The following is a 26,100-nucleotide window of genomic DNA, read 5'->3' as shown; positions in this document are numbered from 1 at the left end:
GTAAAAGGCGTGTTTGTTAATATGTAAACTTGTAAACTTTAACCAGTCTGACTTGATGCTGTGAGCTTGTGGATCAGAAGTTGCCATTAGCTTGATGTGTATTTTGTTTCGTTTGGGTAATTTTTCCTTTTCGTCCATCTGCAGTGGAGCTGGCCATGATCATGGACCGCCTGTACGGTGGAGTTTGCTACGCTGGAATCGACACAGACCCCGAGTTGAAGTACCCCAAGGGAGCAGGGCGGGTCGCCTTCTCTAATCAGCAGAGCTACATTGCTGCTATCAGTGCTCGCTTTGTACAGCTGCAGCATGGAGAAATCGATAAACGGGTGAGTGGAAAGAAAAGAGAGCATGGTGTTTTTTCTGTCTCCTTTCTTCAGGCCCCTCATTTCTTCTGTGGTAACTCTCACCCCACACAAACACACTCTCACACACACATACAAACATCCTCCTCCCCACACACACACACACACCTTACTTCCTGCTCTTTTTTTTTAAATTTTTTTTTTTTATCTCAGACTCAACTGCTTTGCTGTTTCTTTGAGTTGTGCAAAGGAGATACTGGGTCAGTTATTGTTACTACTGAAAAGAAAAGGGGAAAAAACTGAGCTGCAAACATGACTTCTTGGTTTGTTGAGGAGTAAAATAACAGAAAATGGACGTTTAAAGCGTCCAGTTTGAACGGTGCCCTAAAATTATACTATTTTTCTTTCCTCCTTTTCTTATGATAGTGTTCTGTTAAGAAAATCTATTTTTGTTTACTGTGAGCAAGTGGAATCTAAAATATCTTAAATTAAGACTATATTTGTTTTTTGTTTTTTTCCTAATCTTTTTTTTATGTATAAGCATCTCAGTTTCATCAAGCACTTTGCTCCTTAATCATGTTAAGATGTTGTTACTTCTTTATGAGATTTTCTTACTGGTTCTAAATAAGTTGGTACTTACAAACTAAATTTAGAAATGCTAAGTTTTGTCCTGAACACTGGCAAATACAACCCTGAAAAGTAAAGCATGCTTATTTTCCAGCTGCGCACTCCAGTCGCCCTTCTGCGGAGCCTCATAAGGCTGAAAAGGTTGACTTGTTTTTAAAAGCGGTCGCTATTAGCAGATAATTCTGCACATTTCAGCAAACACACTCATGTTTTCCTGAATTTCTGCAGCACAGTTTTAACCTGTCATTAGTTTCATCAAATGGGACCTAAGTGAGACAGATGGTCAGTCGTAGAACAGAGTAACAACTCGGACATGATTTGATTTAAAAGACAAAATAAAGCCGTCGACCGAAGACCAATGACTGAATGTTTCCTGCTTAAATGTGGATGAAGGGTCATGGGTACAACAAGAAAAATAACTTCCCCTCACACTCTGGCTGTTTCTTGAACGAGTTAACAACTCCGAGCGACACCTTGACTTGCGAAAATAGGAACGGTGCCAGTAACAAGTAAAAAGGGCTTTTTTTCCATTTCAATGTTGCTGCTGGCAGTGAGGCACCTTGCACAAATGGATTGTAATGAAATTCATTAGGCGGACCAGCGCTTCTTCTACTCTGTCATAAAAACATCGTGTGTAAAAGGATGGCGGGATGACAGTCACTTACACGGGGCTTAGCTGTACTATATATGCACAAGCTGCAGTGCTGCCGCACGGTGAACAACAACCTTTTTACAATATTACACAACCGTTATCCATATTTGCAGAATAGGTGACTGAGAATCTGTTGTGGAGAGGTAAATGGGTAAATGCAGTGTGGAATATAAAATCCTGACATGACAGAGCAGCATGTGCTCATTTGCATAATTAGTGTGCAGATCTTGTAGACGGAGTGCCTTGGTGACATCCACCTGATAAAAATAGTACAATCCCCAATTAAAGAGGCTTTGGAGAAAAGGAAGTGAGCTGCATTTTGGAATGTATGGTGGAATGTAAATTTAGTTTGAAATACTAAAGAAAGAGAAAAAACAGTCGACAGCTTTGGGCAATGATGATAAAAACAGTTGTATTACTTGATAATTTGGCTAAATTAGTTATTTTAATTTCTTTTAGACATTTTTTTTTTATTGTTACTTTAAAAAAATTGAGTTGCTTTTACAAACAGGCGTTTATTAGTTTTTATTCTTTGACTCATTGACCATGTTGTGCATTCTGGATCTTTGATAAATGACGACTTTAAGAAGCAACTTGTGTGATCAGAATGTAGATTGTAAACGTTTCAGTGTGAACAGCTGCAGGCGAGTGAGCGGTCGCTGGCAGTCACAGCGATGCTCAAAGCAAAGAGGAAGTGTGACAAGAAGAGTGACGAAGGACAGTTTTCCACTTTGACCTTTCCAGACATTAACAAAGGACAAAGATGCATGAAAAGAAGAGTTATTGTTGTGAAATATGCAGTGATCCCCTCTGTGGTTGCAGGTGGAAGTGAAGCCATACGTGCTGGATGACCAGCTGTGTGACGAGTGCCAGGGAACTCGCTGCGGCGGGAAGTTTGCGCCGTTCTTCTGCGCCAACGTAACCTGCCTGCAGTACTACTGCGAGTACTGCTGGGCGGCCATCCATTCGCGCGCCGGCAGAGAGTTTCACAAGCCCCTGGTGAAGGAGGGAGGCGACCGGCCTCGCCACATCTCCTTCCGCTGGAACTGAGCGGAACGGCAGAGAAGGAGAGGCAACAGAGGGGCAGGAGGGGCAGGTGATGTAGGAGTCGCAAATCATTGTACAAATAAATGCACTTTTCTGTTGCTGGTTCCTTTTTTGCTCTAATTTCACCAAACATTTTCTTTTTTTAGTTTTAAAGTTTATATATACATATATAAATATATATATATATATAGAAGATGGAAAAGAAAAAGTGGAGTTATATCCAAATATGTCCATCTTGGAAAAAAAAAAAGTGTAAAATAGTTTTATTTATATTTCCGATTCTTTTTAATATTATTTTTTATTAGTTCCTAAAAAAATCTATAGGAAAGTTTGACGTGTGATATGGTACTCTGCTAGTCAATTGGCATATTTTTCTAAACTGTATATGTCCTTTTTAATTTTGATACAAGAGACCCTAGAAAGACACTTCTTACTTCCCATTCAGTGGACTTTATTGTAGCAGAGCTTTTACTTCTCACTTTGTATCAAGTCTTGACAGTAAATGCTGTCAGACCATTAAGTCACTGGCTGTTCATGCCTGAGAGGCGGGGTTAAGTTTGCCGCCGATGCACCAGGCTCCCGAGCAAATGAGAATTCAAAAAGGGTGTTGCTGAAGAAGAGTGCACTTATTTCCAGTTGAACGAGTGAAATCACCGTAAAACCCAGACCCTTTTTGTAATTAACCAAAGCCGAATCTTAATTAACTTTGAAGAACAGAAAGGAACCCGCCGCAGAGTGAAACGGATTCCTTCCCCCCCCACCTCTCCAGATCAAAAATTGCTTGAACCTCTCCTTATGATTTCCCAGGAACATTCAAACATTTTGATGTTACTTACCAGATGATGTTAATTCACCAGAAAAAATTGAGCAACTCACATTTGGGTTTTGATCTCCATTTTGACATGCAAAAACTAATACCTCAACCTCAGCTGCTAACGTGCCGAATACAGTAAAGGAAAGGAAAGAAAGAAAATACGAACCCTCTCTGGTGTTCTCCTTTCCTTAGAACTATAATCAGAGGGAAGTGATGCAACGGGGAGAGAGTGATGTAACTGGCACAGTTTTGTACTCACTTGCTTCATCACCTCCTTATTTTTGTAATCAAACCCAGGGTTGTGCTATGGACAGAGCATCGTACAGTAATGGTGTATTATGGGAATGTATTGCATTAGGGAGACGAGTGAAGCGATGAAAGCGGCCCTTTTCCCACCTCGCGTCAGCCTGCGGTGTCTGCTGCAGAGCCGTTGGCGACGAGACAGTCGGGCCTCACGCATGGATCGAAACCTCCTTTCTCAGGTTTTGGATCCAGACCTTTCAGGATGCGGGGGGGAGGGGGAGGGGTGTGCTCAAAGCAGCCCCTCGAGGGAAGACGCCTGTATTGCAGTTTTGGAACAGGCCTACCACCGAACAGGAAATGCCTGTCTTTGTTCATTTTCTTAAAAATGCGTTTGTGCAATGCTCCCGAGTCTTAAACAACGAAAGTGCTACTTTTGGATCCACGCGCGAGCTACGTTTATTTACCGAAAGGAGCAGTTCGTTTCTAGTCAATCTGTTTTTGCGAATCATCGGCACACGTTCGAGCCGTGGAGGGTCTCCGCCCTATTTTTTATTTCTTTTTTTTTTAAAAGCGAGAGCCCTCTGTAATTTCTGCTGCCAAGCTAATCCAACTCAGCATCCAGTGTTTTTGAAGCATAAATGAAGATAGTGTCTGCAGTGTGCTCTACTACTACACACTCGTGACCCACATGCAGTTTGATAACGAGATTGCAGGTCCATTTGGCTGTACCCAGTGGCTTCCGGGAACCAAAGATGGCCGTGCAGTAGTGGGTCATACTGTAGCTTGTTCCTTTTCTACTTTTTTTTTTTTTAAATTTTCTGTCATTACTTCAAGTTTTTTTTTTCTTATATTTCCTTAAATATATCACTTCTACCCAGTTGTGCTTAACTGTCAAGCCTTGATGGACTCCAGCAAACCAAAGATTGGCCTTGAACATGATCTATACAGTGTGTACAGTAAGCATTTACGTGCTGCAGATATGTATATGACAGTGGAGTGAAAACCATCAGACCACCAGTGGAAACAAAACAACAGAGCTTGCAGAGACGCAACCGAGGTCACACACTCCACAGCTCACAGTGGAGGCGGCGCTGTCATGCACGAGCTAATTTTTTCTTTTTTAAAAAAAATATATATATGTATATGGTTTTTAAAAAAAATTTTTTTTTTTTTACCTCAAATAGCTCTGCAAGTTTGCGTAAATTAACATGAAGTGCACATTCCCACAGTGAAAGTGAAACTAATCCTCACATTTGTTTGACATTTTAGGTCACACCGTGGCAACCTTCTAGCTGAGCATTTTAATGTCAGGGAGTTAGTACAGAAACTTGATTATACACACTAGTGAGAATCCTCATATCGGCGTGGTGTCGTTGCACCAGTTTTGCACCCTGGACATTAGTTTTGTGGGTGTGGTGGGTGAGCATTTTAGAAGTTAAAACACTTTGTGAAGAATTTGCTGTTAAATGAGATAAAAAAAAAAGATTATTTTATACATGGCCTGCTGATTTTTGGTACAGTGTTTTCTAGCTAAATTATTTTGTCATGCACATATAAACATTTATTATGCACTACTTTTCTAAATACTTTTTTCTTTTTCCAACAGTCATTTTAGGCACATTTTTCACAAATGGGGAAACTCCTTTTTGCAATACCTCAATTTTTCACATTGTGAAAGGTAGCTTTTGTACTTTTGTTACTGAGAGATCTGCATATATGGAAATGTTCATTTGGAAAAAAAAAAACAGAAGTTGAGTGATTTCAATATATATTATTTTCAATTATGCTTTTTATACATTTCAGTGCTGAGGAATCTTTACAACTAAGTGCGCACTTGTGTTGATGCGACTTCAGATCTGCAGAGGAGAGACCAAAGTGTCGCTCTCTTGGTCTTAGCTTTTCCTACACTTGATGTTTCCAGTCTGGTCAAGAACAGCATGGCGAGAAAAAACAAAAAACAAAACATACAAACTTGTAATTTCAATTTAATGTTATTGTCTCTAAACATGGCTATACTAGTTGGACATGGTAACTTCTGTCTTGGTTTCCTCTCCATAGATGGAGCATAACTTATGAGGAGAATGCAAAATCTGGTTCACGCTTCACGCTGAATCTCGTATCACAAGAATGGATGTTTGGTGTTTAGATATTTTAATATTTGGAAAAAAAAATCTATATACATATATAAATATATATATATCTATATATATATATATTCTTGAACTTGCCAACTAGCACCTATTGTAATCCTTAGCATGCATGACGAAAAAAAAAAAGAGAAAATGACAAGTACATGAATTAGCTATTAAAACTAATTGTTGTGATGTGCACCAAATGTTTCTCAACTATTAAGTTAAAGACACCCCCCTCCCCCCAAACCCACTCTCACCTCAGCTCACCCTCCTCCCCTCCACCCTCCCCCCTCGTGTTGATCCTCGCTTCCCCATTCGCAGACCTCTGCAGGATGCACATGACTTAGAGATATTTAAAAGCAAAGCAAGAGAGAGAGAGAAAAAAAAAAAGACTATGTGACTTTAAACTGATCCGGCAGTGCAGGACTTTGAGCATCCGTATAGAACACTGTTTAAAAGACTTGAGAACTCATCCCCGCTGTGTGTCGAGGTGATCTTATAACAGACCTGTCTGGAGAAAGGGGAGCTTAAAGACTTGAATGTGGTAAATGTTGCAAGTTAACTTCAAGTTGTTATGTGCAATACTTCTTTTGAACCTTTTTCCAGATAAAAGACTCTTTGCAATGTAATTCTTTAATGCCATTTTTAATTGCAGACATTTAATTAAAGAAGATGTTAATATGTTTTTCACAGTCATTTTCTACTGTTATTGTAATCCTTTTCATGCTGGTGTTTGTAAAAAAAAAAAAAAAAAAAAAAGAAAAGAAATCAAACTATTTGTACTAATATAAATAATTGAAGTTATTTTTAAAACATTAAAGTTTTTGTGCTCATTTGCTTATTTTGTTTATTTTAAGCTACTGTGATTGATTGCATTGTAATTATTAGGTCAACAATGTATTTAGCTGTTTATTGGTATATTTTTAATTGGAATGTATAATTGATTTTTATAATTTTGATCAGATTTTTGTTATATTTTTGAGGTGAAGCTTTTAATATGTTAAAGTGTCTAGTTTTTACTAATTGCTATATTGTGCTCCACAATATATGGTTCACATTTTCTGAAGGAAAAGAAATATTTAAATATTTGTCTGTTAATGATGTTACTTAATGGCAAGATTTCAATAGTTTTTAACTGTGTATGGGAAGGTTGTTGTATTTATTAATAGCATTTTTTACTTAAGATATCACCTTAATTTTTATTGTCATTTCACTTTATAAGTTCCTATTTTTGTATTTTCCTTTCTAATTAAGTTATGTAATACGGATATGTCCATATTTCTAGGAGTTGGTCTGTAGAAGTGCTAGTGAAACAAAAAAGAAAAATCTGTTATTTAATTGTTTGCAGCCAACTATTTATAACAGTATGCATAATTTTTAAATATTTGTAATGTGAAATGTTGAATGAAATAAATCTTAACTGTGATGAAATAAGGTGGGTGGTCTGCTTATTTTACGCTGTGTTGGAGATGCTGGGCGTCTCCTCCCTGAGCGCTGGATTCTCACTTTGGCCTCTGAGGTGGCATATTCCTTTTTTTTTTTTTTTTTTTAAGCAGGCATTCATCATTTAAGTGTAACCTAGCAACAAGCTGAAGCAAAGTTTCACAGCTCTTTGTGGTTAAAAGTGACACCACCGTCCACATGACTGCTGGGTGCAGTCAGCTGGGCTTTATGATTTCAGCCTTGAACACCAGGCAGCATTGTGATTGCATGATATGATGGCATAACTGAGCTGAACTGGACTCCACTGATCAGCTAGTTTGGATGATACTGGTTATGTTCTGGTTTGAGTCATCTCTGTGACTGGGTTTATAGCTGGTACGCTTGGACTTGCTTTCTGTTTGTATGTGTGAGCATTCACTTTGTGAATGGATGCCACCAAACAAAGGGAATGGAAAAACCCAGCAATGACGAGGACATCCTGTTTCCTCCAACTGACCAGCAGCTCAGTAACGCCACCAGCTGGCTGCATGACGACAGGACCCTTTCCCCCCCCCCCCCCCCATTGCTATAGGCCCAAACTATGCAGCTTTTGACGTAACTACTAAAGTACAACCATAGCTAAGGAATGACAAAGTAAATATGAGGAACTGGAATATCAGAAAACACACCTCTGCAACTGCATGTAAGGATGTGAGATCAATGTAGGATTAAACAACCACACCTAATGCTGGGAGTTTTAAAATCAGAAGCGGTAACATCCATAGGCAAAAATAGACTTCATCTAGAATTCTAATGAAGGAAATCTGCTGAAATACCTGAGTGCAGAAAGTCAAGGAGGGGATGCTGTTACTCCACATTTAAACAGTCTCATAGTTTGAGATCCTCACAGATAATGTGAATGCTGAGAAGAAAAACAGGTTTTCTTTTCTTTTGGCAAATCGTATGATTACAGAATGCACATGGCCTTCAAGGAGGAAGAAAACCCTCCGTGGACTGAACTGGCTCATGTGCTGCCACTTCCTTCAGTACTTGTGAAAAATCCCTGTTTTTGTATTATGGTTGTTTTACTGTCACATACTTGAGCTAACATAACTCAGTTTGATTGTACAGGCATTACACCATACAGGCCTCACTATTGACAATGGTTGGCTGATACTTCAGCTGGTTCTTTTAATGTGCTGTAATGAAAACACAGATAGGCTCAGTGTAGGTGTTGTGGATCCAGAAGGAGGATATGTGACCGAAAATAGAGCCAACAGAAAACAAACTGTGTGTGGTTTTAAACTATAGTCTTATATAGTTAGTTTCATTATGACATAAGTATTTTCATTCATTTCATTGATCATTTTATGGTATTGCAGTTAGTTTATGCCAATAATACCCAGATATCCAATCATTTTAAACAAATTATGGATTGTTGTTCTTGATACATGTATATCTATGTTTGAAATGGTTTCACTTATCTATATAATCGTTTTTATTTATTTATTTTACTGACATACCCTCCTGCCCTTCTAAAAGAAAAATCAGCTTTTGGTGACCTGGCTGCATGTCACTAATCTGATCGCTAGGTGGCAGTGTAGGACCAAAAGAACTGCGGTGAGGGATTCGTCCAACATGTTTACACTTAGCTTTGTGCTACATATAATTGTGTTAAATGTTTACCTCTTTCTTTCTTGGTCTCATTTTTTCTTTGTTTCTTTCCGATCCAGCTTTTTTTTTTATGCAACTGCAGATCTTTAAGACGTGAAATCCGGAGATGCAGAGTAGTTTACATGATGGTAGTTAAAAGGAGTTCTCACCCACATTAGGATCAATATGTTAACAAATACCTTCTTTGGGTATTATTGTTAGACAAAAATGTAGATGAATTTCTCACCTTTATCCAGCACATGTACTTTACCAGGGTTCTTTAAATACAACATTAATTCAGGTTCCACTTGGAGTCAAATAAACGAGAATCCCGACAGGGTGAATGGAAAGGGGGGGGAAACAGAAGAGAGGAACCCCCTAGCGGCAGCTCCATCAGATGCGTGTGGCAACAAGAAGAGGCTGTGCCTGGATTAGGGGGTTGGGCTGCCTTGCTGGTAGGAAACCTTCCGCCAGACATCCACTTTGTCTCTGGCGGTTCGGCGTCGCTTTTCCCGCAGCATCATCATCCTCAGCGACACCGCGGCGCAGCCTCCAGCCTCCTCTGCTCCTCATCTGCGCTCCCCTCCTCTGCTCCGCACTCAGCACTGCCGCAGCACAGAGGAAGCAAGCGGACAAGGACGAGCAGCTGTAAGTAGCAGCTTTTCATGCGCTTTTGGAACTGTTTTGTTTTTGTTGTTGTTGTTGTTGTTGTGGAGGAGAAGGAAGGAGAGGATGCTGCGGCGAATGTGGGAGTTTTTGTTTGTTTTTGTCCGAGACACATTATGTTGTAAACAAAATTCACATTTTTCTGAAGGTTTGCTTCTCTAACCATCCCCCCCCCCCCCCCCCCCTCTCAGAATTATTTATTTTCTAGTCAAAACCCATTAAAAACTATTTACTTGAGAAGTTAATTCAGTCGGCTGTTTTTCCACCCCATCAAACGGCCCTGTGTGTTTGTCAGGATAGAAAAGGTTGAAGATGGTGAAACTGGGGAGTAATCTTCAGGACAAAGGGGCCAAACCTGTGAGTGTGGAAGATGGCTTTCAAAATGTGCCCCTCATCACTCCACTGGATGTTGGCAGCCTGCAGAGCCAAGCACCTGACAAGGTGAGAGACTGCCCCCAACTGTGTGTGTGTGTGTGTGTGTGTGTGTGTGAGTGAGAGAGAGAGAGAGAGAGAGAGAAAGCTTCCCTGCATGTTTGTGCATCTGTCTGTTTTCTCCAAACCTTCTGCTGCTGTTAGCTCAGTCTTGTAGATGCATACTATCCTTAAAACCTCATATGCTAAATACACCCCCTCCCTCTCTTACCCCTACACACACACACACACACACACACACACACACACACACCTGTGATGTTCCATTCATTCACACATTCATTCATCTCAGCTGTCTCCCAGCCATGTCCTTTGTTTTCCAGCTCAGATTAGGAGACAGATTTGATGCCAGACAGACTGTCATTTATCATCCCGACATCCCATAGTAACTGCGCTGGTGCCTGTTAATCCAGTTACCATGGCGGCAGAGCGGAGCCTCTTGGTGTGTCTGTGGGGTTGGGATAGCAAGCTGCACTGATTGCACATTATGAAAATGAAAAGAACGAGGCTCATTGTAGCTTCCAGCACATTTGAAAGCTTAGCACGTTTCAAAGCAACAGTTGCAGACTGTTCATTTCATTTTCCGATATTTCCGTCTATATTTCCACTCTGAGCTGAGATTGGTTTATTGGAGAACTGCAGAAGGAAAGAGGTTATGCCTCATCGAGTTTAGTCTTTGAAGACAAATAGCTTTAATAGATTAAGACTTGTTTGAATAGATAAGCCAACAGATTTATGACCTGAATCTAAAGCTGACTTCAAACCTCTAAACTTGTTGTTTTAACGGCTATTGTAAAAAGACACAACCTCGGCACCAAATTACGCAACATTTTTGCTTTTTTTAAAATGAAATAAATGAGTGAAAATGAGGAATGTAGCAATTTGTTAACATTTAGGTTTAAATTTCAAAACTTTATACACAATTGTATTATAAAGGGAACCACTTAGTGACTATCTCAGCGTTGGCATGACAACGCTGAGACAGTGAGATGAAAAAGTTTTGTTTTGGTCTGACCTCGCTTTCACATAACGGTTTTGGGTGGATAAAACTGCAAACATTTGTGTTGTTGCAAAGTCTCACTGTCAATTAGAGGCCTGGCATGTGCACTAATATGTTTCTGGTCCTGTTTGCTTTTTCCTCTGCACAGAGATAATTGTTATTCCACTGTTGTGTAAATCCATTTTTTATTTTTTTACTATGGAAACTTGGTATGACCATGGCCTGGATTTTTTTCCCCCACTTTTGGCAACCTATGACGTAAGATCATTTGTTGTCTGTCTTTCATCCTGTCTCCTCTCTGAGCTCTCTTTAACTAGTAAAAATCAGTCCCATGTTGACTCTTCTTTTCTTACTTATTTTATCACTTTCTCTATTTTCCTTGCTTCTTATTATCATATACTTGCTGTATTTATGTCTGCTGAATCATAAATGAGGTGTGATGAAATTGGCCAGTGTACCAGTTACTGGCATGTGACGTGGTGCTGTAGAGCAAAATGCAGCATATAATGCACATGCACCTGAAACACAAAGCTGCAGGGCAACAACGGCTACAGAAATTTGCTTACTGACTATTGGTGTGTCATCAAAGTGAATCAGAGGTTACAGTTTTAAAATATCGGAAACTTGTATAGTTTTGCTTTGATGTAAATTAAAGAAATTAACAGAACTTTCAGAGAGGCTAGCACAATGGTTAGCACTGTGGTGTCACAGCAAATAGGTTGCTGGTTCGATCCTTGGCTGGGCAAGGTTTGGTCAGTGGCCTTTCTGTGTGGAGTTTACATGTTCTCCCTGTGTATGTGTGGGTTCTCCTCGGGTACTCCGGCTTCCTCCCACCGTCCAAAGACATGCATGTTGGGTTAATTGGTTATGAGTGTGAGCGTGAGTGGTTCTTTGTCTCTGTGTGGCCCTGCGATGGACTGGCGACCTGTCCAGGGTGTACCCTGCCTTTCGCCCAAAGACAGCTGGGATAGGCTCCAGCTTCCCTGCGACCCTGAATTGGATTAAGCGGTTAGGATAATGAATGAATGAACTTTCAGAGACACATGCTTGCAGGATTTCTGATGGCTAATTTTAAACCAATGGTACATAACTCTCCTGTACAGGGAGAAAATGAAATTCATAGATGTCATAATAGAAAACTGCCCATTTTATTATCATTAAGTAACATTAAGTAACAGATGTTCCAGTCATTCTTGTAGGTGATGTAGGTGGTGTTGTAGGGCAGTGTGTAGTGGGTGGAACAGCACTAAATCTTGTTAGTATTGACAATAAAAGGGGAAAGTTGCGAGGTAAAGAGCAGAAAATGGCTTACAAAAGGAGATTAAGTTGGGCAAAGCACAGAATAATTACATTTCAGCAAAATTGAAAAAAAAGAAAAAAAGAATTATAGTAAAATGTCTGCATTTGTGTGTCTCTTCAACCAGCAAGAGATGCAGAGTGAAAATGAAAGTTCAAAAATATGGAAAAATGTACCATCAATAAAAACAGTGTTTCTATTGGTTTCTAATCACTATCTAACATAGCAGTTATGTTTTTATTTTGTTAAAATTAGCCATTTATATTTACTAACTGTGGGTCTGTTTACATGGTAGCTGCCATATTCATGCCACCATTTTTTACTATGGTGGCTGTGAAGGGGCAAACAGTTCTGTGTATAAAATGAGAACCCTCTAAGACCCTGTAAACCTGCTTTATTGGCTTTGTTTAATCGGTGCTCATGCACCAAGAAGAAAACACTATACACACACACTTTTAGAGCAGTTACGTGCAGTACGGTTATTGCTGCACCTGAGGAGTCTTACATGAAAACTCCTTTAGGCCTAGAGCAATTTTGGCCACTGACAGCTACCATCCATTCACAACTGTGCTTCAAATTTTTAAGCAATTTCTGAGCTCATCTTTAGATGTCAGTAATTATCACATGTTTAGGCTTAACAACATATTGAATGAGTAAAAGAAAAATGACAGAAATCAGGGAGAAAGTATCTGAATTAAAAAATCAAATTTAAATGACAAGTAAAGGTACTTGAGATTCAACCTTGTTTTTCCAAGTCGACAGTCCTGTGAGCAGCTCTGACCTCTAATAAACAAGCTAACAAGTGCAGATTACCTTATTGAACTGTTAAAAATAATTAGTTGAAAAACACTTGTCATGGTTTTTATTTACTAAACAGCTTCTTTCTACTGAAGCTGTTTAACTTCTTCTAATATTAAAGTGGGTCCTGAAGGAAGCATCTACCTACAGAAAGTCACACCATAGCTTGAGCCCACATGTGTCGTCTGCTGATGAGTGTCCTTCCATTTCACACACCTGCTAAATGACTTTCTCAGCCGATGCACTCAAGGTTTGACACACGGGCGAAGTTCATCGCCATCCAGGTGAAACCCGACACACGGGTTGGGACAAACAAGTGTGACGGCAGCAGTGTTGCGCCTCACACGCTCGGATTGCTTGTCTCCAAGAAATTTAATTGTTTATGACATGGGAGGGAATTTGGACATTTTTACGAGCTGTCCATGACAGACAAGGCATCAACAATGAAAAGTCAGAAGATTTCCCTCAAATTGACAAGAATCCTGCTGTTGGCTCTACTGTACAAAAGAAAAAGGCAACTCTGGGTTCATCTTATTTTATAAACAGGGAAACATTCTGGTGGATGTTGTCAATTGATAGCTGACCTTAAGGTTGATCCAGATAAAGTTAGGGCCTACTTGATCAGTCAATGCAGTGTCATGCGACAATAACAAAAGTTGGAACATTTTTCAACCGCACGAATGTTGCCTGTTGCTTAGCTGGATGCTAAGCAATTTTCACCTCGTCACTCAAATGCCATAGAAATGAATGGAGAAGGAGCAATATCAACCCCATTAAACACACACTGTCCAGTTTTTAATAACAGTGGCTGCAATACACTTTAGGAGAGTTTATGTACAGACAAACAGACAACAACGTCTGCGCATAAACATGTAGATGACTTGTCAGATACTGGCAGCCACCAGAGAGCGACATAAAAATACATCAAGCTGTCAGTCAGCTCTGGCTGATTAAATCAGTCTTAAACCACAAACAGTATTTTATTCTGTATCCAAAGCACGCCACTTGGTTATGATTATAGTGTGCACACCCTACACACACATCCTGCTGTTTTAATGTACTGTGTGTTAACTATTAGTGATATTTCACATGCCTCAAGAGATGCATACATAAAGACTGCTTTTGCTCAGTGCTTTCAAATATGCTTGCTGAGAGCTGATTCTGATTTGCATGCGACTCCTTTGTTCACAGGACTAAAACAACTTCAAGTCGCGCTTCTGCATGCAGATGCAAATTGACCCGTTTGTTCTTGCATGAGACCCTTCGGACAGTTTGTTGCTAAATATTTGGATGTGTCTGCAGCTGTGTGTGTGAGACCATTGCTTCCTTGTAGGTGTAGCATTTATGCTGCTTGAGGCAGAAAAACAGTGGGAAAGATGATGATCATAAAAGGGGTCAGCAAAAATTTGTAAAGACATATACAGAACATGCTCACTTTTTGAGTTAAAAATTTTACCACACAGGACTGCATGCTGTACTGTTAGTGTGTGTGAGCCTGCCTTGCTTTGAGTCCCTTTTCATCTCATTACAAGGTAATATCACAAAGTATTAGCTGAACGTTAAAATCTTTAAAGCTGCAATAAGTGATTTTTTTCAGCATTTAAGTGCAGCAAAGGAGAGATGCAACCTCATAAATGTTATTCTCACAATCCACTTTTATGCAACAACGTTATCCATCACTTGTGTTTGTCTTCCTGGCTACCTGATTTTCATAAATCCAAGATTTTTCCTTTAGTTTTTCTTAACTTGCTTAAAGTTCCTTTAGCTTCCAAAGCTCAGCAGCTCTCTGGTAACTTTGATGAGTGTAGCTCAGCAGGTATTGAGCTGTTTTTTTTTTTTTTTTTTTAAATTTTTCTATCTTTTTTTTAGAATACAGCTGCTTGCTACAGCAGGATATGACTCTAAATCTGTGACAGCAAAGCAGAGCAGCAAAGTTAAGGGTCTAACAGCCAAAAAAACCTCCAAAAAGCAGAGAAGAACTGGATAATTCTGTGATATTTGTAATTGTTTGTTAGGATTAGTAGCACATATTACAGTTAGATACCTTTATGGGTGTTATTTTAGGAAAATAGTGTTTATATTCTAAAAATCACATTCTGAGATCAGTTTTTTGGTTAAATCTGTCCTTCAAAACTATGCTTTAACAGATCATGTGACCTGAGTACAACCCTAGATCAGCCATGCACATCTGAACAGCTTTACCAACACAACCCCAGCTGTTTGCCCCCCTGATCCTGCCTGATAACTTGGTGGCCTCCCTAACTACAGGGTTACCCAGGGATTTTTGCAGGGGTATGGTAAAGTCGTGACAGGGTTAGCACACATTGACACACAAACATGTCAGTGCTGCTGAAGCCATCAGAGTCTGTGGCTTTAGAAAGGTATTAAATTTGATTCCATCGAGGCAGGGCTGCATCAGCACCATCACTGGGTCACTAATAACTTGATTGGATTGCTGGTAGTTGGAAAAAAAAAACAACAACCAGGGTCGAGATAGAAATAAGTCTGAAAAGGACATGGTGATTTTTATGTCTGTCATTTCTCTAAGAACAGAGCAAAGATGACAGCGTCTCCCTAACCCCCATCCAGCACATATCCTCATACACTGATGCCCTTTGTAATTTCCCCAAGTTATCAGAATAGCTGTTAAATCTCGATCATTCTTATTGCCGTTTGTTCTTATCCTCATGAATTTAGCAGGAAATGTGAGGATTTAAAACCCTGTCATGTATTAATCAGAAAGGGAACATTCAAAGATTTCTTCAGTTTTTTTTTCAAAGAGGCTGCAACCATGATCATCTAAGACCTTTGAAAACACAAAGTAATAGAGAGCCTTTTTTTTAATATAAAGAGTAGTAACTTAATTGGGTTTTGCTCTTTCGAGGCCGACTGTTAGTGTCAAACAGTTTAAAGCTTGTTCAGCAAGATTATGTCAAATGTTAGTGTAAAAATATATTACTTTTACATCTAGCTCCCATTAGTTACGTCTGAAACATCGCTGAATAGTCTTCTTCACCAGGTGACCAAAAAGTTCCAAATAAGTGCTGCAGCTGTGCAAAAGTAACAAGTCAATTATTTTTGTTAGTGTTGCATTCAAGGCTCATGTGAATCTAAAACCTGGAGTTGAATATGATTCTAAATGTATTTCTGAGAACAAAATATAAGGTCCTTGTTTTGTTTAAACAGCAATACTACAACTGGTCCCAATTCACTGTGCAGCATGACGACATCACAAAATCCACAAGCACAGCTCTAACCAGCAAAAAGACTCAGACTTTTTTGCGCTTGTATCTGCAGAAATGTTTGTGTTCAATCAGTCAAATATATAAACCGTACAAAAAAAACTAATAACATATTTATTACCTTTGATTAAATTCTCGCTTCATCTTGTTAGAACTTGTGTCATACAACTGCAATATAGACCCCTCCTCTCTGTATTTTTATATTTAAAAGAGGTTTCTTTTATTCATAGGGAAACACTTAAATCAAAGATATATATTTAAAAAAAAATGTGTGCAGCTGACTTCCACAGTGGAACTTACCACAGACCCACACTCCCACAGCTCCGTCTCTGGGGATTAAAGATGAAACAGCAATCATCGTGGTAGCAGGTTTAAGGAATTACATAGTAGGGAAGATACGCTGAAAAGAGAAGCTCTGACAGCTTTTCTACAGGGAATATCAAAACTAAAAAAAAAATACCATGATTGGCGATAGAGAGACGGGGGAGAAGCAAAGCTAAAGCCGACTTCTCCAAAGTGTACTTTGTTCTTCTTCATGCCACATTCATTCCGTTCTTCACCCTCCCAAATGCAAAATGACAACATAAAAAGTTTTTCTTTTTATGAAAAAAGTATACTGTATATCTTAAAGTTCCTCGTCAGCCTCCGGCACTGGAGTAATCTGTGGATCCATACACAGATCTAACAGCGAGTCAGAGGTGGAGGTATTAAAAGGTCACACTGACTCAAGTTGTTTGCGTAAAATGTAAATGTGTAATTGAATGCTTGTTAATAGGTTGTCAAAGGTAGCGGGGGGGGGGGGGGGGGGGGGGGGGGGGGGGCTTGCTTCTGTATGCTGAAATCATTACACATCTCACAGGAGAGTCTGGCAGAAAAAAGGTGCAGCTCTGCAAAAGATGATGTTTTATTAGTGTCTCATGAGGTAACCAGTGTCATTTTGCAGCATCAAACAGGTGCAGTGAAAGAAACTCAGATGGGAAAACAACAAAGTAACTTCTGTTTTAAGGTTTATTAGTGGCCAAAACATGATCAGACAGCCTGGGGAGAGGATTAATATGAATGGAAACAAAAGAAAAAAAGACCCATCAACAACATCATACATCAAACCCATCAGTAGATAGGGGATACCATATGTGATTTTTGATGAGGAAGTGCAGCACAGTGTGTCCTTTCGTGTTGCATTGTGTCGTAAATACCAATTGAATTAATTTTAGATGTAACTGAAAACCTCCTTGTGTCATGGTTTCTATTGAACATATGCTAATATATGTTATTTTCTTTAAAAACAAAAACTAAACTATTTTTTAAAATTCTCTGAGCTGTTGTCTGCCAGTGTCAGGCATAAGTTGATTTTAGGCTGAAATGAACTGTCAATAGTATGACATAGTATAGTCCAGTGAGGAGAAGTAGAATCGATGGAAGCAGACATATCTGAGATACGATGAGTTCGGCACTGTGAAAAAGACAAGATCATTAGCCAAGTTGGCCAGAAAAAAACAAACAATAAAGCATTTCTGCATGAAGGAATAGTTACAAACAGATGGAGCAAAACCAACAGGAGCAAAACCTTCAGACAAACTGAATGAATGATCAGAAATCACCCAGTCATCTACACCGAGTTCCATATAAATTACTGAACAGTGGCACAACAATGCTATTGCATAATTTAACACAAATGACCAAAACATATTTATTTATTATTATTATTATTTTTTTAATCATTTGTCATTTTGGAGATTTTTTTATATCAAGCAAATAATTTGAGTTTGAGCTATTTATATTTTCTTTCTCTCTTCAGATTCCTTTTACTACATATAGGGCAGTATTTTCATGGCACAACTCATTAATCGCTTGTCTTGTGCGATTTTCACAGTTTTCAGAAAAAGAAACAAAAAAAAAAAACTTCCAGCTCCAAGTGTCATGATTTTTTTTCTTGTTTCTTTTTATCTGTTTAATTTTCTTGTTTCTCATTTTATTTTTTTCCCTTGTGGAGTCTGTCTGCTTTATTTTCTTTTCCCGGTTTTTAATTATCACGCCTGCATGATTTTTTTTTTCTTTTTGCAATCAGCCTCTCTGTATATATGCTCTGGCTTTCCTTTATTTATTGCTAGCTCGTAGTCCGTTTGTTCCTACTGTAGTGTCTAGTGTTCCTACTGCTGTAGGGTTTTTATCTGTAGTCATCCATCAACCTTTGTCTCCACAAGTCCTACATTTGGCTCCGTCTACCTCCTGCGTTCATAGTCCATGACATATATGTAATAATGATGAAATTCGTGATAATAATAAAATTAAATAAATAAAAAGTCTTAATTAAATTAAAAAATAAGGTGATTTTTTAAAAATTCTTTTATTTAGAAAGCTGTAAAAAAAAAAAAAAGAGTAAAATCCTCAAAAATGGGATTTGTTGAGCAGATTGTCTTTCCTTTGGCTCACTGTATTATCGTTGTGTGTAAACATCTCACACAGCCAAAAACAAAATGATTAAAGAAATCAAAGGAAAAGACAAACAAAAACCTTGAAGAGAAACCTTTTCTTTCAATCAGATGGAATGTAATATGTGTGTATTTCTAAAGGATATTACTTTTCCTAGATGAAAATGTACTTTTCCTACACTCTCTGTGCCATCACACACACTTTTATATTAAATAGAATAACAAAACTGCAAAAGCCTTGATGGAATAATATAGTACATCATTACTTAGTGATATGTGGGTACATCACATTAACCTAAGCTGCCTGCTCTGATGCCGAAGCACAGAGAGAAAGAAGCACTTCACCCACCATAAGTGTCTATATTTAAGGGGTTAAAAGGTTTGTTACAGCGCAGGTATTTCAGTGTTAAAGATGTTTTCATATAATCTCCAGCAAATGAAAATCTGTTTTTATACAGATATGAAGTTTAAAGGAGAGGAATGCTGAGGTTATATTTATTTATATTTTGTAAATTAGAGTCAGTTCCAATTCACCCATCTAAGTTGACAGACGTGTCAAAGAAGCAGACGTGTACGGTGCTATAGAATAGGGCTGGGCGATATGACCTTTTAGTAATATCCCGATATTTTTATGGCATGTCACGATATACGATATATATCTCGATACTTACCTTAGCCTTGAATTAATGCTTTGGTGCATACAATCACATCAGTACTATGATTTTGTGTCTACATTAAAACATAATTGTTCGTACTGCATTAAGATATGCTGATTTTAAACCTTCATGCCAAAAGGATGAAATTGTAACAAAGCAAATTGATCAGAACCGTATTTATTGAACAGTTAAAGCAGTGGCAGAAAAATGTCATTTTAAATTTGTGGTACTACTACTTTTTATGGCGACAATTTTGCAACTTACTTTGCAGACGACAGTTGTTTGTTCAACATCCTCTCTCCGGTATCCAAACCACCGCCAGATGATGGATCCTGTACTATTTTTCTTCGGAACAAATTCTTCCTCCATTTTTTGTAACTTGCGCTGCTACTGCGACCGGAGTCCTCTGCTAGAAACACTGCTACACGCTGCCTCTCGTGATGTAGCACATAGCTCACGTTATGTACGTAACTAGAAGCGCTTGCTTTAACTCTCTGTGCAAAGCGGTGCAGAGAGTCGAGGAGGAGTGAGAAAACCCCGCCCACAGCTAAAAACAACTGCGTGACAACAGGATACTCAAATATGACAAATATAGACATTTTCTATATCCCACAGGGGACTAGCCACGATATCTCGAGTATATTCGATATGTCGCCCAGCCCTACTACAGAAACATGTTAGATTTGATCAATAATAGGATTTTGGTTATTTGGATTTTCTGGGAATCATCAGCATTTGTTCTAACCCCCTTTAATATATATATATATACACACACACACACATATATATATATATATATATATATATATATATATATATATATATATATATATATATATATATATATATATATATATATATATACACACTACTCAAAAAGTTAGGGATATTTGGCTTTCAGATGAAATTTATGGAAAATGCAATATGTTCATGCTACAGTGATATAATATCATAAAAGTAAGACATTTATGTAGAAGGATGCATTGAGATGATTTCCTCATCTCAAAAAATTCATTCAACACAAAAGGTAACAACAATGGTAGTTACACCACAACAAAAAATTTGAACGTCTCAATATCTCGTCATGTGCCCTTGAGCATCAATTACAGCTTGACAACGACGTCTCATGCTGTTCACAAGGCAACTTATTGCCTGCTGAGGCATGGCATCCCACTCTTCTTGAAGGGCAGCCCTCAGGTAATTGAGGTTCTGGGGTGCAGGGTTTCGAGCCTCTACACGACGGCTCAGCTGATCCCACAGGTTTTCAATGGGATTCAGGTCTGGAGAGAGTGCAGGCCATTCCATTTGAGGTACACCAGTCTCCAACAGCCGTTCCCTGATGATGCGGCCTCGATGAGCAGGAGCATTGTCGTCCATGAAGATGAAATTAGGCCTGTGCTGTTCATGTAGGGGCACAATCACTGGATTAATGATGTTATTCAGGTAGTATGGGCTTGTCACTGTACCATTCACAAAGTGTAGGGCAGTTCTGTACCAAGTGGACACCCCTGCCCACACTGTAACACCGCCACCACCAAAAGCTCGCCTGGTGACAACAGTGGCTGATGCATAGCGCTCTCCCTGAGGTCTCCAACATGGTTGCCGGCCATCATTTCTGCTCAGTGTGAATCGACTTTCATCAGAGAACAGCACTGAGGCCCACTGGTTCCTCGTCCAGCGTAAATGCTCCCTGGCCCATGCAAGACGATGATGCCTGTGCCTGGTGGTGTGGTCAGGTACCCATGCAGGTCGTCTAGCACGCAGACCACGCTGATGGAAACGGTTTCGAATGGTCTGACGTGACACTTGGGTGCCTCTCACCTCTCTTAAACGTGCCTGGAGTTGAGTGGCATTCATCATCCGGTTTCTCAGGGCAGTGTTCACAATGTAGCGGTCATCAGCACGGGATGTGGCCAAAGGACGTCCACTTCTAGGGCTTTCTGTGACTCTTCCAGTCTCTCCATATCTCTGTTGCAACCTGCTGATGACACTCTGTGACACTCCAAGCTCAGTGGCCACTTCTGTCTGAGAACGTCCTGTTAGAAGCATCGCAATGGCAAGGGACTGTTGTTCCATTGTTAGGTGTCGTCTTGGTCTCATGATGTCAAAATGTGAACAGCATGATGAGGACAACTGTTTAAACACCAGCTCTAATTGAACCAGGACATTTATTGGTCAATTCAAGGATCACACACATGCCGTGATTTTTGCCGTTAAGCTCCTTGTTAGAGAACAGCAACTTGTGCAAAATTTATTGAAACATTTAACATTTGGACATGTGCATTTAAAAGCTTAGAGAAGATCACATTAAGTTCACCTGTACAGGTTTGAATGCATTTTAGGCTTGTTGTGAAATTTCACCCAAAAGCTGAATATCCCTAACTTTTTGTGAATAGTGTATATTCATTCATTTTCTAAACCGCTTAATCCAATTCTGGGTTGCGGGGAAGCTGGAGCCTATCCCAGCTGGCTTTGGGGCGACAGGCAGGGTACACCCTGGACAGCTCGCTAGTCCATCACAGGGCCACACAGAGACGAACAACCACTCACGCTCACACTCACTCCTATGGGCAACTTAGAGTAACCAATTAACCGAACATGCATGTCTTTGGACGATGGGAGGAAGCTGGAGTACCGGGAGAGAACCCACGCATACACGGGGAGAACATGCAAACAGTACCACTGACTGACTGACCAGTGCTGGGGAGGATCGAACCTTCTTGCTGTGAGGCCACGGTGCTAACCACTGCGCCACCATGCAGCCCCATATATATATATATATATATATATATATATATATATATATATATATATATATATATATATATATATATATATATATATATATATATATATATACATATATACAGATACATATATATATATATACATATATATATATATATACATATATACATATATATATATATATATATATATATATATATATATATATATATATATATATATATATATATATATATGTATATATATGTATATATATATATGTATATATATGTATATATATATATATATATATATACAGATACATATATATATATATAAACCAAAAGCTGACAATTTGATGTGGGTTTGACAGGAAAGGTATTTAAAGTTGGTTTTATTTATCTGTTAGATCCACTGTCTGCAAAATAAAAATAAAACAAGCACACGCACAGTAAGAAGGTGTTGTGTATAGCTAGAGGCCTGTGCAAATGAAGCAAAGTTGATTTTAGGCCACTTCATTAGTAGTTAGAAATAAAGGGGTGAGATGTAGAGTGGGGGTGGGCGGTGGGAGTAATGAAGCAACATATAGCACTGCTGTGTTTGAACCCAGAGGCCTTAAACATTTTATTATTAAATGACTTGAGAATGACATCATTAAGCTAAAAACTGCAATGTTAGATATGACTAAGTGACAAACCTGACGTCTGGTGCTGCTGTTCTGGAAGCCATGGGGCATTTGGGCCCCTGGGAGTCCAATCAGATACAGTGTTTTCATGCTTGCAGCTTTCAGCTTTTAGATAAGAGCTTTCTAGGACCAACTGAAAGCTTTGTCATTCAGATAGTGGAGGCAGTTTGTGTGCACAGCAGTTTCTGGCTTTGTCTCAAAGTGACAGCGAGACGTTCAGAAGCAGCACAATCAGCCACAAGGACACGGAGACATTGTTCTTGTTCTTTCTCTTTCCATCCACCTCACTCTCCCCTCCCCTATTGACTGCTGTGCATTAGAAGACATTAAAATGCAGTTTCGTGTTTTCAGCAGGAATGAAGGGAAATCTGGGACTATTGAAGCGCTGATGTTCATTTGAGTCATTGGCAAATGAATAGAAGATGCTCAGTTAATGAGGAGAAAAGGAAGACAAATGTAGACGTATTATTTGGTTTAGCACAGATCAGAAAAATGAAATAGTGGAAATTGGGCACATAAAGGCATCATCCTTTCAGTTCAGTAGATTTTGTTCAACACAGTTTCAGCTGTTATTTGTGCATTTATAGTTTTTGAACAGGCACACCCCACAGCATAACAAAGAGTTAGAAAAAGTTAGACCACTTTTTGTGCCTGAGGATGTAAGACTGACAGTACTGGGACAGGACTGTGCTGCCCTATCTTTCCTTTTAAGCACCAGCATAAAAAAAAAACCAAAAAAAAAAAACTGTTTTCTCTTCACATTGGTGTTCTTGAGCTGTGGGCAACAAATCCAATGATACAGTACAGCTCGCTGATGACATGAAGTCTCCCCTGTAAAGTAAAACACCACAACAGCTGCTTTAACTTTAACTCTCTCTCCTCTCAAGGTGGTGGTGAAAACCCGCACGGAGTACCAGACAGAGAAGAAACGGCTGAAGGTCCCCAAGGTGGAGGAGTTCACCATCAGCTTCACCGATGGAGTGTCTGAGAGACTTAAAGTAAGAACTCCTAGAAACACTAAAAAAAACACTCAGCGCCTTGTGTCGGGATGCAAAGAGCTGGGGGGATGTGGGGTCTTCTGTGGGACATGGGGCTGGTACATGGCTGGTTTGAAATAATAGAACAACGTATTTAAATGGCCTGAAACGTGAGGTGAACAGGAATCTGGCAAGAAGTGGGAAGTTGACCTGAACTGTTATTGATGAGATGATGGAATACAGATGCAGATCCAGGTTGCCATGGAGATGGAAAGACACATTCGGCATAGTCACACACAGGCAGGGAAACACAGACCGCAGTATGATAACTTTTGTTGCCAATGTAAGATACCTGATTCCGTGCAGGGTACTGAGTCGGCATTTTAACAATTATTACTTCTTGTCTTTGAAAAGTTGTAATAGATTTATGTTGTTTTGGACAATTAAATGGTCCAAAGTTTCTTTCTGAGTTTCTTTTGATCATGTTTCAGTAAGCTACGAGCTGGGTTAGGAAATACCACAGCTACAGAACAACTGAACGTTAATCGGTTTATGGTCCCTCGTGTTTATCAGGTGATCCCTCGGAGGGTCCACTGGACAAAATAACTGCTCAATGCCGATTAACTAAAAACTAACCTCATCTCAGCCAAAAGCATCACAAAAATAAAATGTTTCTACAAATCAGAAAACCATTCACTGGCAACGTTTTCTTGGTGGTAACACCTCCATTTAAATACTTTTTGGTTAATTTTCACTTCTATTTAAGAACCTTTACGTTGCCATATTGGTATTTTATACTATTACTTGAGTATTTTTCCTTCCATTACCTCAGCTTCTCAACATGCTGGACAAATGACTTTAAAAACCTGTATGTGAATCTCAGACTTCCAATTTCATTAAAATGTACATATCCTAAGCACTGTCGCCTCCAGTCGCCCGTTGTTAGGGGGAGCCATAGAGAACTTATGTTGTCATGGCAGCAAAGAAAACCTCCTTCCATGACAACCCTGGCAGAGACCAAAAGAGGAGAAAGAGTGTACAAGCGTAGGTGTGCAGATGTTTAAGTGTGAGTGCTTGTGATTAAATGAGAAGTGTTACTCTGGCCTGAAAGAGTCTTACATGGCAGGAGAGAACAGAATTAGAAAGTGGACACTAAAATAGCTGTAAATTTTGTCTGGATGAGACAGACTGAAGCCATTTCAGAAAATTGCAGCAAAAGGGAAAGTTGAGAACTGAACTACAGTACTTTAAAGCCAGAAGATGAGTTAAGTGACTTGTGATCGATGGACAGACATGTCAAGAAGCTTTTGTCCAGTTGCACTCCGAACTCCTGTATTCAGTAGTGTAATGGTCCCTCAAAAAGTGGGTATGCTCTAAAATATTCGTCCTTGTTTCAAAAACCAAAAAAAAAAAAAAAAAAAAAAAACCTCGAAAAACGCTGTTTGATAAAATAAGAAGTGTCATGTAAGACTACTGTATTTAGTGTACCCATAAAATCCATCAGGATATTTGATCTTTATCACATAATTTCTGCTTTTCGGTTTCAGGGAGGAAGAGTTATGAAATGACTAAACCAATACTGGCACACAGACTGGTGAGAGACAGGCTCATAGACTTATGTACTTACATCTTTGTTATGTCTATGTTCAGGCTAAAGTTAATGCAGCTGATGGCTAGCTGCACCAGTGTAGCATCGGTAATCTTAGCTGAGCTGCTGGGCGACGTAGCTACATGTGTAGAGATGTTTGTAATAGTAGAAGCAGCATTTCAGGGGGGTTAGAAGTGGGTATACTCAATGCTGACTGAAAAAGAAGTGGGTATACTCCATTTACCCTGGACTACATCACTGCCAGTAATCATTTTGATACAGTGAAGGATTTAAAGTAAGTAATCATTTTATAATATCTATCAAGTGATGGAGTTAAAACAGGATTATGAAAGTATGTTTGTAAAATATACAAAAAAGAAAATGATATGATTTATGCCTAGTAGCAGAATGTCCATACTGAATGGCGTTGCTAAGGAATTAAATCTGGAGCTTTTTATTTATTTATTTATTTATTTATTTATTTATTTACCTGACATATCCAGACTGAGGGCTGCACAGTGCTGGCTGGTACTTTGACTTTAAATCATTTGGATGGGGAAGCCTTTCTTCTCAATGACACAACATGCACTTTATGTGAATTAGTGACAAAAACTGACATGAGGTGTGAGTGTGAACATTCATGGTGGTTTGCCTTGTTTTTCCTCAGTATTGACCCTATAACCCACTGGCAACCTCTCTCCTGGTTAG

The 26,100-nt window shown here is 39.1% G+C and overlaps 2 protein-coding genes across 3 annotated transcripts in view; both read left to right on the top strand.

Annotated features, from left to right (window-relative positions):
• The window catches only part of cpeb4b (cytoplasmic polyadenylation element binding protein 4b), a 28,169-nt gene extending 24,283 nt beyond the window's left edge, over window positions 1-3,886 (top strand). For both annotated transcript variants that reach the window (XM_079247590.1, XM_079247589.1), the window contains 2 exons: window positions 145-326; window positions 2,404-3,886. In XM_079247590.1, coding sequence (XP_079103716.1) covers window positions 145-326; window positions 2,404-2,631 — 410 coding nt within the window. In that variant the 3' untranslated portion in view covers window positions 2,632-3,886. The remainder of the gene's footprint in view (window positions 1-144; window positions 327-2,403) is intronic.
• Window positions 3,887-9,497: 5,611 nt separating this feature from the next.
• The window catches only part of nsg2 (neuronal vesicle trafficking associated 2), a gene marked incomplete at its 3' end in the record, with an annotated part of 46,152 nt that continues 29,549 nt past the window's right edge, over window positions 9,498-26,100 (top strand). Inside the window, exons 1-3 of the mRNA XM_079247799.1 lie at window positions 9,498-9,540; window positions 9,854-9,999; window positions 23,715-23,825. Of these exons, the coding sequence (XP_079103925.1) occupies window positions 9,871-9,999; window positions 23,715-23,825 (240 nt within the window). The 5' untranslated portion in view covers window positions 9,498-9,540; window positions 9,854-9,870. The remainder of the gene's footprint in view (window positions 9,541-9,853; window positions 10,000-23,714; window positions 23,826-26,100) is intronic.

This window comes from Telmatherina bonti, assembly GCF_933228915.1.
Source record: "Telmatherina bonti genome assembly, chromosome: 10".
Taxonomy (NCBI): Eukaryota; Metazoa; Chordata; class Actinopteri; order Atheriniformes; family Telmatherinidae; genus Telmatherina; species Telmatherina bonti.
The sequence above is the reverse complement of the archived record's forward strand: the minus strand, read 5'-3'. Positions and strand labels throughout refer to the sequence as shown.